Source organism: Trichomycterus rosablanca, chromosome 9, assembly GCF_030014385.1.
Source record: "Trichomycterus rosablanca isolate fTriRos1 chromosome 9, fTriRos1.hap1, whole genome shotgun sequence".
In the NCBI taxonomy this organism is placed as follows: Eukaryota; Metazoa; Chordata; class Actinopteri; order Siluriformes; family Trichomycteridae; genus Trichomycterus; species Trichomycterus rosablanca.
Genome location: NC_085996.1, coordinates 13,556,297 through 13,569,521, shown reverse-complemented (window position 1 = coordinate 13,569,521; position 13,225 = coordinate 13,556,297). Strand labels below are relative to the sequence as shown.

General features: G+C 43.8%; 1 protein-coding gene across 1 annotated transcript in view; it reads right to left on the bottom strand.

Moving 5' to 3' along the window:
* Window positions 1-13,225, bottom strand: part of adgb (androglobin) — a 101,404-nt gene that overhangs the window by 70,278 nt on the left and 17,901 nt on the right. Inside the window, 2 exon segments of the mRNA XM_063001160.1 lie at window positions 3,359-3,453; window positions 8,594-8,766. Coding sequence (XP_062857230.1) covers window positions 3,359-3,453; window positions 8,594-8,766 — 268 coding nt within the window.

Genomic DNA, 13,225 nt, shown 5'->3' with positions numbered 1-13,225 from the left:
TACGATGGCTCACCCTGCGCTCTGACCCCAGCTTCCAAACAAGCTGTGATATGCGAAGAAAGAATTTCATTGTACTGTACACCTGTATATGTATATATGACATGAAGTATACCTACCTACCTACCTACCTACCTACACCTACCTACCTACCTACCTACCTACCTACCTACCTACCTACCTACCTACCTACCTACCTATCTATTAGGTATATTCAATTGCTATGAACCTACTTCATCCTACTCAGGTTCACAGGGGGTACAAATCACTGGCGAAAGGAAGCAAACACCCTGGACAGGTCGCCAGTCCGTCACAGGGATGGACACACTCACATTCACACATAGCTCCAATTAACCTGACTGAATGTCTTTGTACTGTGGAAGCCAGTGATAGCTCAGTGGTTAAGGTACTGGACTAGTAAACAGAAGGTTGCCGGTTCAAGCCCCACCACCACCAAGTTGCCACTGTTGGGTTGAGCAAGGCCCTTAACCCTCAATTGCTCATTGTGTAAGTCGCTTTGGATGTGTGCTGTCGCTTTGGATGTGCGCTTTGGAAGTCGCTTTCATGTGTGCTGAAAATGTAAATGTAAATGGAAGGAAACCCATGTGAACAGAAAGAGAACATGCAAACTCTACAGAGAAAGGACTCGGACCGCTCCACCTTGGAACAAAAAACAAGGACCTATTTGCTGTGAGGCAGCAGTGCTACCCACTGACCCACCCATGAACATTCATATATTATTATATAAACCAGAAGAAGCATGTATACAATTACTGCCTGTAGCCTATCAGTTGCTCTGTACATTTTGTCACCCCCTGTGTACAATTTATCAGTTAAAAGGGAGCTTCAAAGGACCCTCACTGATCTAATTTTGCAATGAGACTAACATGAGAACTACAAATATAAGTATAGCAGATGCAGCAGTGTTGGGATTTTTAATACCTCAGTGCCAATGCTGGGAGTGTAGTATCACTAAAAGAAGATTATCACTGATTACAGTTCAAGCAATTAAGGGTTAAGGGCCTTGCTTAGGGGCCCAACAGTGGCAACTTGGCGATGTTGGGGCTTGAACCGGCAACCTTATAATTACTAGTCCAGTAGTAAAATAGCTCTAGTAATGACTGACCATACAAGTACAACACACACTATGATGGGCATGGTCCACCACCCAACATCATCTGGTCAATGGAGGCTCCTATAGGGATCCCTTTTGATTTAGAATTGGGATAGGAGATGACAGAGTGTGCAGAGTAATGGATGGGCTACAGTCAGTGAATGTATATCCACAAAGTTAATCTGTATGGTAGGTAAAGCTTCTTAATCAATGAATACATGTTCATATACCTAATAACATGCTTGGTGAGTGTACAGCACACCTAATTACTTTTTATTAAAGGAGTGGTTTGTGGAGTGGAGTGGAGTGGAGTGGTTTGTGTATTGTCAAGATGACTCCTCAAGATGATTGGTTGGTAAAGCTAATGATCCACAGCTGAATCTCATTGCAGGATGAATGCCAATGCATTTAAGGACTGGCTGTGGATCATTTAGGAGAGGTTAGTTTGATGTTTATGATTTTGATGGTTATGAATAAACGTTTGGTAACATCTCCGCATGTGTGTGGCCTCGTCTCTTGTATTAAGCCCTTCGTTACAGAGAGTTGTACTGATTCTTCAAACTGCTTTATTTGGTAACGTCCACAACGGCCATGTACACAGTGGCCGGCTTGGAGGGCAGGACAAATGAATGTGTAGTTCGCTATTAGCTACATGTCAAAGCATTCCCTATGCACCTATACCTGGGGAAACGCTTTAAATGGACACCAGTGACTCAGCTGAGCTCACTCCCTATTCCACCAAGTTCCCTCGAGCCGCTAGCTATCTTCACTCTCTCGGTTTTGATTTCATAGACTCAGGAGGAATAGTAAACAGGCTTTTGTTTACTTTGGTTGCCAAGGCTTGTTTTTTCTCAAGTGTTTAATGAATGCCCTGCAACTTCTTTAGTCATGACTTGTCTTCTAGGTTCTTTCTCTTTTCTATCTCTGGGTTGAAACATGCTAATGGACTGAGTAGTTGGTCATTACACCTATTTGCATTTGCTCTTTTGTCATGACCTTTGCTTTCCTAATTTTCGAGTTTTCCTTCTATGGTTGGGTTTAGCGACTTTGATTCTGTAGCAGCTCTTGTCTTGTAACAGCCCATTGTCAAGTGTTCACATACTTTTGACCACATGTGTACCAGTAAATGTGTATCAATAAAGGCAATGTTGAAGCTGGAAAACCAATATAAACCTGGCCTTTGGGTGGTCCACAGCAACCTGGGTACAAGTCCCAGTGATGCCGGAGGCTACGTCTGAGGAAGGTTGTGGTTTCCCACAGATACAGTGTACAACCTTCTGAACAGTAAAGGCTGGTGTAGCTCATGGTTTTAAAATGGGCTGCCCAACAGCCCATGGTCAAGTGTTCACATACTTTTGACCACATGTGTAACAGTATACACTGATCAGCCATAACATTAAAACCACCTCCTTGTTTCTACACTCACTGTCCATTTTATCAGCTCCACTTTACTGATAAACTTACTGACTGTAGTCCATCTGTTTCTCTGCATGCTTTGTTACCCCCCTTTCATGCTGTTCTTCAATGGTCAGGACTCTCCCAGGACCACTACAGAGTAGGTATTATTTGGGTGGTGGATCATTCCCAGCATTACAGTGACACTGACATGGTGTTGGTGTGTTAGTGTGTGTTGTGCCGGTATGAGTGGATAAGACACAGCAATGCTGCTGGAGTTTTAAAACAGAATAGTCCACCAATCAAAAATATCCAGCCAACAGCGCCCCGTGGGCAGCGTCCTGTGACCACTGATGAAGGTCTAGAAGATGACCAACTCAAACAGCAGCAATAGATGAGCGATCGTCTCTGACTTTAAGTCTACAAGGTGGACCAACTGGGTAGGAGTGTCTAATAGAGTGGACAGTGAGTGGACACGGTATTTAAAAACTCCAGCAGCGCTGCTGTGTCTGATCCACTCATACCAGCACAACACACACTAACACACCAACACCATGTCAGTGACACTGCAGTGCTGAGAATGATCCACCACCTAAATAATACCTGTTCTGTGGTGGTTCTGTGGGGGTCCTGACCATTAAAGATCAGGGTGAAAACAGGCTAAAAAAAAAGCATGCAGAGAAACAGATGGACTACAGTCAGTAATTGTAGAACTACAAAGTGCTTCTATATGGTAAGTAGAGCTGATAAAATGGACAGTGAGTGTAGAAACAAGGAGGTGGTTTGCATCATCGGTGTGGGCTGAATGAATTTCAATATTTGCTAAATTATGAGAAGGAGCTTTGAAAGTACCATCTGGCTCAGCACTGAGGTCTTCTTCTCCTGCAGGTGCAACGGCTGGTAACTGGCACACACGACCATCTGAGGAGCAGGAGGAGGTCCACTGCCTAGACCAGAAAGAGAATCGATGTGATACAGACACAGAGAGAGAGAGAGAGAGAGAGACACACACACACACACACACAGAGAGAGACTTGCCAGACTGTCTGAACAATGGACGTCTCATTATCCCGGCTCCACATATGCACGGTCGCGAGCAAGCACAACACATGCTGTACTTAAACTGAACGTTTCATCCGCCCAGCAAAACAATTATGACGGAGTTATGAAAAGCGGCGCAGTGTGTTTTCAAACAGAATAGAGGCTGCTGCGTATGAGCCGAGAGAATACAAAATGCTGTCGTTATTTCAGACAAAGGAGCTGGATGGGGAGTGAGTAGTATAAAGTCTCAGCAGCTGTTCATCCAATCAGATCAATGAAAAGAGTACAAGGTTCCTTTATGCATCCATTATGTATCAACAAAAATCCACAAAATATACACACATTTTATTATGAGCTTGTAGGACATCCTGTTCCAAAACTATGGGCAAAAATATAGATCCCCAGCCGCTCAGGTGGTACAGCGGTAAATACACACGCTGGAACCAGAGCTGGGATCTCGAATACATCGTATCGAATCTCGGTTCTGCCTGCCGGCTAAGGCTGAGCGGCCACATGAACAACGATTGGCCTGTTGTTCATATATGGGTGGGACTAAGCCGGGTGGGGTGTCTCTCTCATGGTGCAGTTGCGACCTGACTGATGGCGCATGCACAGAGATGAGAGAAGGGTGCTCTCAGGGCGTGTCTCTACGTACACAACGCTGAGCTGCACTGCACTCGTCAAAGTGTAGGTGATAAGATGCATACGGCAGGCTGCCCACGTGTCGGAGGGGGCGTGGGTTAACTTTGTTTTCCTCAATCAGAGCAAGGACCAGCATTGGTAAAAAAAATATATAAAATATAAAACATATTCTGGTTTGTTTAACACTTTTTTGTTTACTACATCATTCCTTATGTGTTCCTTCATAGTTTGGATGTCTTCATTATTAATGTACAATGTTGAAAATTAAAAAAAAATCTAGAAAAACCACAGGAATGAGAAAGTGTGTCCAAACTTTTGACTGGTACTGTATATACAGTGGGGGAAATAAGTATTTGATCCCCTGCTGATTTTGTAAGTTTACCCCCTTACAAAGACTTGAACAGTCTATAATTTTTATGGAAGGTTTATTTTAACAGAGAGAGACAGAATATCAACAAAAAATCCAGAAAAAAAACATTAAATAAAAGTTATAAATTAATTTGTATTTAATTAAGGGAAATAAGTATTTGATCCCCTACCAACCAGCAAGAATTCTGACCCCCACAGACCGGTTATGTGCCCATGAGGCACACAAATTAGTCCTGTCCCTGTATAAAAGACTCCTGTCACAGAATCAGTTTCTTCCGTTCAAATCTCTCGACCACCATGGGCAAGACCAAAGAGCTATCAAAGGACGTCAGGGACAAGATTGTAGACCTGCACAAGGCTGGAATGGGCTACAAGACCATCAGCAAGAAGCTTGGTGAGAAAGAGACCACTGTTGGTGCGATAATTCGAAAATGGAAGAAATACAAGATCACAGTCAATCACCCTCACTCTGGAGCTCCATGCAAGATCTCACCTGGTGGGGTAAGAATGATTCTGAGAAAGGTGAGGTCAGTCCAGAATTACACGGGAGGAGCTTGTCAATGATCTCAAGGGAGCTGGGAGCACAGTCACCAAGAAAACCATTAGTAACACACTTCGCCGTAATGGATTGAGATCCTGCAGTGCCCGCAAAGTCCCTTTGCTCAAGAAGGCTCATGTACAGGCCCGTCTGAAGTTTGCCAATGAACACCTGAATGATTCAGAGAAAGCTTGGGAGAATGTGATATGGTCAGATGAGACCAAAATTGAGCTCTTTGGCATCAACTCCACTCGCCGTGTTTGGAGGCAAAGAAATGCCCGGTGGGGATGGTGTTCTTGGGGTCATATCCAGCATTTCTCTGCTCCCAGCTCCCTTGAGATCATTGACAAGCTCCTCCCGTGTAATTCTGGACTGACCTCACCTTTCTCAGAATCATTCTTACCCCACCAGGTGAGATCTTGCATGGAGCTCCAGAGCGAGGGTGATTGACTGTGATCTTGTATTTCTTCCATTTTCGAATTATCGCACCAACAGTGGTCTCTTTCTCACCAAGCTTCTTGCTGATGGTCTTGTAGCCCATTCCAGCCTTGTGCAGGTCTACAATCTTGTCCCTGACGTCCTTTGATAGCTCTTTGGTCTTGCCCATGGTGGTCCAGAGATTTGAACGGAAGAAACTGATTCTGTGACAGGAGTCTTTTATACAGGGACAGGACTAATTTGTGTGCCTCATGGGCACATAACCGGTCTGTGGGGGTCAGAATTCTTGCTGGTTGGTAGGGGATCAAATACTTATTTCCCTTAATTAAATACAAATTAATTTATAACTTTTATTTAATGTTTTTTTTCTGGATTTTTAGTTGATATTCTGTCTTGCATATTCTTTTTTGTCTTCCACTGCTGGAGGCCTCGGTCGCATCCGAGGAGGGTATATTTGCCTTGCACACGCTCCCTCCGACGCTTGTTCAGTCCACCTATCCCTTCTTTTTCGCCCATACTTTGGTGAGGAGAGTCACGTACCAACCCCCGTGTCCATCCATTTCTGTACAGGTGCCTTGGGCTACTAACCATGGCCTTTACACAGCAGCAAAGACCCCGCGCCTATTTAGTCTTGTCTTTTTCCACCCAGCAGACTTTAGTGGCCAATCTTGTCTGCTGCAGGCACATGCCAGGGATCGCCCAGCCGAGAGTAGCAGAGCTGAGAGACAAACCCAAGGAGTTCAGAATCTCAGTGCTGTTGTGCTAGTGGAATATCCTGCTGCGCCACCTGGGCACCAGGCTGGACTTCTTTTACACCAAATTAATTGAAGAATGTCTTTTACTCACGTTTTGAGTACATAGGCACAGTCATTCTTCAAAAATGAAAAAAGAACCTTTCCAAACTTTGAAAGCATGTATTGTTATTTATATCATTAAGGTTATACGACTGCTAGCAACAGGCATGGCAAAAACATTTAAACTCAATTATAAAAGTAGTGTCCACAAACCGTTGTTCATATAGTGCAGGGATGTCCAAACAACGGCCTGTGAACATTTTTGAAATATATAGTACTCTGTGTTTGCATATTTTTACTCAATCTGGCCCCCAACAAGAAAGGTTTGGACACCCCTGATATAGTATATTTCTAAATTTCCAAACGTTTTCAATTGTTGTTGTTTTAATACCAGGGTCCTAGTGCCCCTAGGGTACAACCTCAACACACACCCACACACCTTTCACAATACATCACAATACTCAGGTATTACCTGCTGGTGGGACCCACAGGCAATCAGTGTCAGGTGAGCATTTCTTGGTCTTACTAACAAGGTAACCAAGTATAACAGATAATGATGGGGAATTTACATGGTCCTTAAAAGGAAATGGCAACATTTGGCGGATTCTTACAGAGGACCAGAGTATTCTCTTTGTATTCCTCCACCCTTCGTGCTGCCCTAACCAGACAGTTGCTAGGCTAATTCAACATCTGGCCTTTCCTTCCTTAGACATGGTAATCTTTGTCTATAGAGTTACCAGCAAGTCCAGCGACAATGCCAAGACTCGAATTGGAGGTTTTCAGGAGTGGTGAGCTAGTGTATTGGACTGCAGTGCTACCAGGGTACCAGGATAATATTTGGCTATTTTTTATATCTAAAGCACTGTAAGATAAAAAAAAAACGTCTGGCATTTTATTACATCAGAAAATAACCAAATGTGATTGTTCATCTTTAAATAATTGAATATTTGGAACAGGGGTCTGAGCAAGGTTAATCAGAAGATCTATTCTAAGAGAAACTCACATTGAATGTTCCTGTAATATTTATAGCATGAACTATTAGTGGATGTCTGATGACAAAATCCTTAGAGGCACAGAGGATCTAGGGCTTGGTATATACACTCGCCGGCCACTTTATTAGGAACACCTGTACACCTCTTAATTCATTCAATTATACACCGATCAGCCTTGTTTCTACACTCACTGTCCATTATATCAGCTCCACTTACCAAATAAAAGCACTTTGTAGTTCTACAATTACTGACAGTGGTCCATCTGTTTCTCTGCATGCTTTGTTAGCCCCATTTCGTGCTCAATGGTCAGGACTCTCCCATGACCACTATAGAGCAGGTATTATTTGGGTGGTAGATCATTCTCAGCACTGCAGTGACACTGACATGGTGGTGGTGTGTTAGTGTGTGTTGTCCTGGTATGAGTGGATCAGACACAGCAGCGCTGCTGGAGTTTTTAAATACCGTGTCCACTCACTGCCCACTCTATTAGACACTCCTATCTAGTTGGTTCAGCTTGTAGATGTAAAGTCGGAGACGATCGCTCATCTATTGCTGCTGTTCGAGTTGGTCATCTTCTAGACCTTCATCAGTGGTCACAGGACGCTGCTTACGACGGTGTGCTGTTGGCTAAATATTTTTGGTTGGTGGACTATTCTCAGTCCAGCAGTGACAGTGAGGTGTTTAAAAACTCCATCAGCGCTGCTGTGTCTGATCCACTCATACCAGCACGACACACACTAACACACCACCACCATATCAGTGTCACTGCGGGGCTGAGAATGATCCACCACCTAAATAATACCTACTCTGTAGTGGTCCTGTGGGGGTCCTGACCATTGAAGAACAACATGTAAGGGGGCTAACAAAGCATGCAGAGAAACAGAGTGTAGAAACAAGGAGGTGGTCATAATGTTATACCTGATCAGTTTATAAAGTCCTAGAGGCTATCAATTGGGTTCAGGTCTGGGGAACTGCCTACACACTCCTGCACCAGGAGGAACCCAGGGCCCACTGCCGAGGCATGCTACCAGAGATGACAAAATGCTAAACTAGACAAGAATCATGTGGCCACCACCTGCAAAACCATTCCCTTTCTGGGGGTTGTCTTTCTGTTGCCTCTTCAGAGCACCTGTTGTCACTTTCATTTGCCCCAAAGCAGGTGAACTTGATAGTTTAACTGACTTTGTGTTATACAGTGATGATTAAGTGTTCCCTTAATTTTTTGGAGCAGTGTAGTTTAATAGTCATGGTATAAGTGTTCATACTCCAGTACCTTTGTGAATTTCCTTGCTTGAACTAGAGTCGCTGCTATCATCCTTGTCCTGTACGTCTCCGTTAGCAGTCAGGTCTGCTGACGTGGTTCCACCCTCTGAGCTCTCCTCCATCTGCTGTAATTTAGGAATGGTCTCGCACAGGTAATCCCACACTTTTACTACATGCCGAGATCTGTGAATGGAACCAAACCCAAGTATTAGGAGAGCGTACATTCAGTCTTGTCGTGTCTAAGTGGCAGCTTAAGTACCGAACCGCAGTATTTCATCAGCTCAGAATACGAAAGCATTTCAAAGCCTAACTGAACAGAGATCGGTTTGTATCCGATTGATGACCTGCTGAGGGATCAATACACAGTGAAACCAGCTGAATGGACAGCGGCGTATCTTCCTGTGCAAATCAATAAACGGCAATTAGAGGGTAGAAGCGGGCTGCAAAAAAAATCGATATATTGTACATAATTTAGCTCAAGTTTATGACCATGTCTGAAGCGGACATCATTTACAACCTCAGACTAATAAACGCTGTTTTTTTATCATTTTAACAAATCACTGCACAAAGGTAAGATAACTGCTTTGGCTTATCAGTGTACAGTGTATCACAAAAGTGAGTACACCCCTCACATTTCTGCAGATATTTAAGTATATCTTTTCATGGGACAACACTGACAAAATGACACTTTGACACAATGAAAAGTAGTCTGTGTGCAGCTTATATAACAGTGTAAATTTATTCTTCCCTCAAAATAACTCAATATACAGCCATTAATGTCTAAACCACCGGCAACAAAAGTGAGTACACCCCTAAGAGACTACACCCCTAAATGTCCAAATTGAGCACTGCTTGTCATTTTCCCTCCAAAATGTCATGTGATTTGTTAGTGTTACTAGGTCTCAGGTGTCCATAGGGAGCAGGTGTGTTCAATTTAGTAGTACAGCTCTCACACTCTCTCATACTGGTCACTGAAAGTTCCAACATGGCACCTCATGGCAAAGAACTCTCTGAGGATCTTAAAAGACGAATTGTTGCACTACATGAAGATGGCCAAGGCTACAAGAAGATTGCCAACACCCTGAAACTGAGCTGCAGCACAGTGGCCAAGATCATCCAGCATTTTAAAAGAGCAGGGTCCACTCAGAACAGACCTCGCGTTGGTCATCCGAAGAAGCTGAGTGCACGTGCTTAGCGTCACATCCAACTGCTGTCTTTGAAAGATAGGCGCAGGAGTGCTGTCAGCATTGCTGCAGAGATTGAAAAGGTGGGGGGTCAGCCTGTCAGTGCTCAGACCATACGCCGCACACTACATCAAATTGGTCTGCATGGCTGTCACCCCAGAAGGAAGCCTCTTCTGAAGTCTCTACACAAGAAAGCCCGCAAACAGTTTGCTGAAGACATGTCAACAAAGGACATGGATTACTGGAACCATGTCCTATGGTCTGGTGAGACCAAGATTAATTTGTTTGGTTCAGATGGTCTCAAGCATGTGTGGCGGCAATCAGGTGAGGAGTACAAAGATAAGTGTGTCATGCCTACAGTCAAGCATGGTGGTGGGAATGCCATGGTCTGGGGCTGCATGAGTGCAGCAGGTGTTGGGGAGTTACATTTCATTGAGGGACACATGAACTCCAATATGTACTGTGAAATACTGAAGCAGAGCATGATCCCCTCCCTCCAGAAACTGGGTCGCAGGGCAGTGTTCCAGCATGATAATGACCCCAAACACGCCTCTAAGACGACCACTGCTTTATTGAAGAGGCTGAGGGTAAAGATGATGGACTGGCCAAGCATGTCTCCAGACCTAAACCCAATAGAACATCTTTGGGGCATCCTCAAGCGGAAGGTGGAGGAGCGCAAAGTCTCGAATATCCGCTAGCTCCGTGATGTCGTCATGGAGGAGTGGAAAAGCATTCCAGTGGCAACCTGTGAAGCTCTGGTAAACTCCATGCCCAGGAGAGTTAAGGCAGTTCTGGGAAATAATGGTGGCCACACAAAATATTGACACTTCAGGAACTTTCACTAAGGGGTGTACTCACTTTTGTTGCCGGTGGTTTAGACATTAATGGCTGTATATTGAGTTATTTTGAGGGAAGAATAAATTTACACTGTTATATAAGCTGCACACAGACTACTTTTCATTGTGTCAAAGTGTCATTTTGTCAGTGTTGTCCCATGAAAATATATACTTAAATATCTGCAGAAATGTGAGGGGTGTACTCACTTTTGTGATACACTGTATATACACCAATCAGGTATAACATTATGACCACCTTCCTAATATTCCCAAAACAGCCCTGACCCATCAAGGCACGGACTCCACTAGTCTCCTGAAGGTGTGCTGTGGTATCTGGCACCAAGATGTTAGCAGCAGGTCCTTTAACTCCTGTAAGTTGTGAGGTGGGGCCTCCATGGATCGGACTTGTTTGTCCAGCACGTCCCACAGATGATCGATTGGATTCAGATCTGGGGAATTTGGAGGCCGAGTCAACACCTCAAACCGGTTGTTGTGCTCCTCAAACCATTCCTGAAGCATTTCTGCTTTGTGGCAGGGCGCATCATCCTGCTGAAAGAGAAATATCGTTTCCATGAAAGGGTGTACATGGTCTGCAACAATGCTCAGGTAGGTGGTACGTGTTCAAGTAACATCCACATGGATGGCAGGACCCAAGGTTTCCCAGCAGCAGCATCACACTGCCTCTGTCGGCTTGCCTTCTTCCCATAGTGCATCCTGGTGCCATGTGTTTCCCATATGATGTAAAATAAAACATGATTCATGTGCAGCCCCATACGCAACAAATTTTTTCCAATCTTTAATTGTCTATAGTTTCGTTGAGCCTGTGCCCACTGTAACCTCTGATTCCTTGCTTTGACTATCAGGAGTGAAAGTCAATTTGGTCTTCTGCTCTTCAGCCAATCTACCTTAAGATGTGCTTCCTAAATGCTCTTCTGCTCACTGTGGTGGTAAAAAGTGGTTTAGTTACCACAGCATTCCAGTCAGTTCTAATCAGTCTGGCCATTCCCCTTTGATCTATCTGATTAACTCTGCATTTTCACCTGCAGAACTGCTGCTCACTTGATGTTTTTACACTTATGTGTAGACACTTATGTTGTGCTGGTATGAGTGGATAAGACACAGCAGCGCTGATGGAGTTTTTAAACACCTCACTGTCACTGCTGGACTGAGAATAGTCCACCAAACAAAAATATTCAGCCAACAGCGCCCCATGGGCAGCGTCCTATAACCACTGATGAAGGTCTAGAAGATGACCAACTCAAACAGCAGCAATAGATGAGCGATCGGAGTGCTTTTATATGGTATGTGGAACAAGAAACAAGGAGGTGGTCATAATGTTATGGTAAATAAGCAGGATTACAGGCGCACCTAATAAACTGACCTAAAAAATCCCAGTTAAGCCCATGTCATGTCATGCTTCAGACTTTGTGACAGACAAACTGTGAATTTTAAATGCACTGTTCTCTTATCTGCACAAAAACCAAGTCTCTGTGGCCTTCAAACAGCTGGAGCTCAACAGACCGTACGAAGCAAGACGCACCGGTGTTTGTCAAGCTGACAACCAAGACACGGTGTGTGAATAATAAATATTCAAGTACAACCCCAAATCAGAAAATGCAAATAATAAAAAAACACAGAGCTTCTTACATTTACTTTGACTTTTATTTTATTGCAGACAGGATGAACCTAAGATATTTCATGTTTTATCTGTTCAACATCCATTCCTGCATTTTAGGCCTGCAACACATTCCAAACAAAGTTGGGACAGTAAAGCATTTACCACTTTGTAATGTTGCCATTCCTTTTCACCACACTTAAAAGACGTTTTTGCACCGAGTGATTTGGTGTTTCAGCTTATTTTTGTCCCATTCGTCCTGCAAACACGTCTTAAGATGTGCAACAGTACGGGGTCGTCGTTGTTTCATTTTCGTTTCAAAATTCTCCACACATTCTCTATTGGGGACAGGTCAGGACTGCAGGCAGGCCAGTCCAGTACCTGTACCCTCTTCTTCCGCAGCCATGCCTTTGTAATGTGTGCAGCATGTGGTTTTGCATTGTCTTGTTGAAAAATGCATGAACGTCCCTGGAAAAGATGACGTCTTGAAGGCAGCACATGTTGCTCTAAGATCTCAATGTACTTTTCTGCCTTAATGCTGCATCACAGAAATGTAAATTACCTTTGCCAAGGGCACTGACACAGACCCATACCATGACAGACCCTGGCTTTTGGACTTGTTGCTGATAACAGTCTGGATGGTCCTTTTCTCTTTGGACTGATTCATCTGATCACAATACACGTTTCTACTGTGTGATGGTCCATCCTAGATGCCTCCGAGCCCAGAGAAGTCGATGCCGCTTCTGGACATGGTTAACATAAGGCTTCTTTTTTGCACAGTAAACTCTCCTTTTCTGAATGCTGCTACCATAATTACAATCACCTGTTGACATCACCTGTTTGGAATCACATAATTATTTCATTTTTTCACCCATTATTAGCCCTAAACTGCCCCCGTCCCAACTTTGTTTGCAATGTGTTGGATGCCTGAAATGCAGGAATGGAGGTATATTAACAAATGAAATAAAACTGACCGGACAAAACATGAAATATCTTGGGTTCAAACT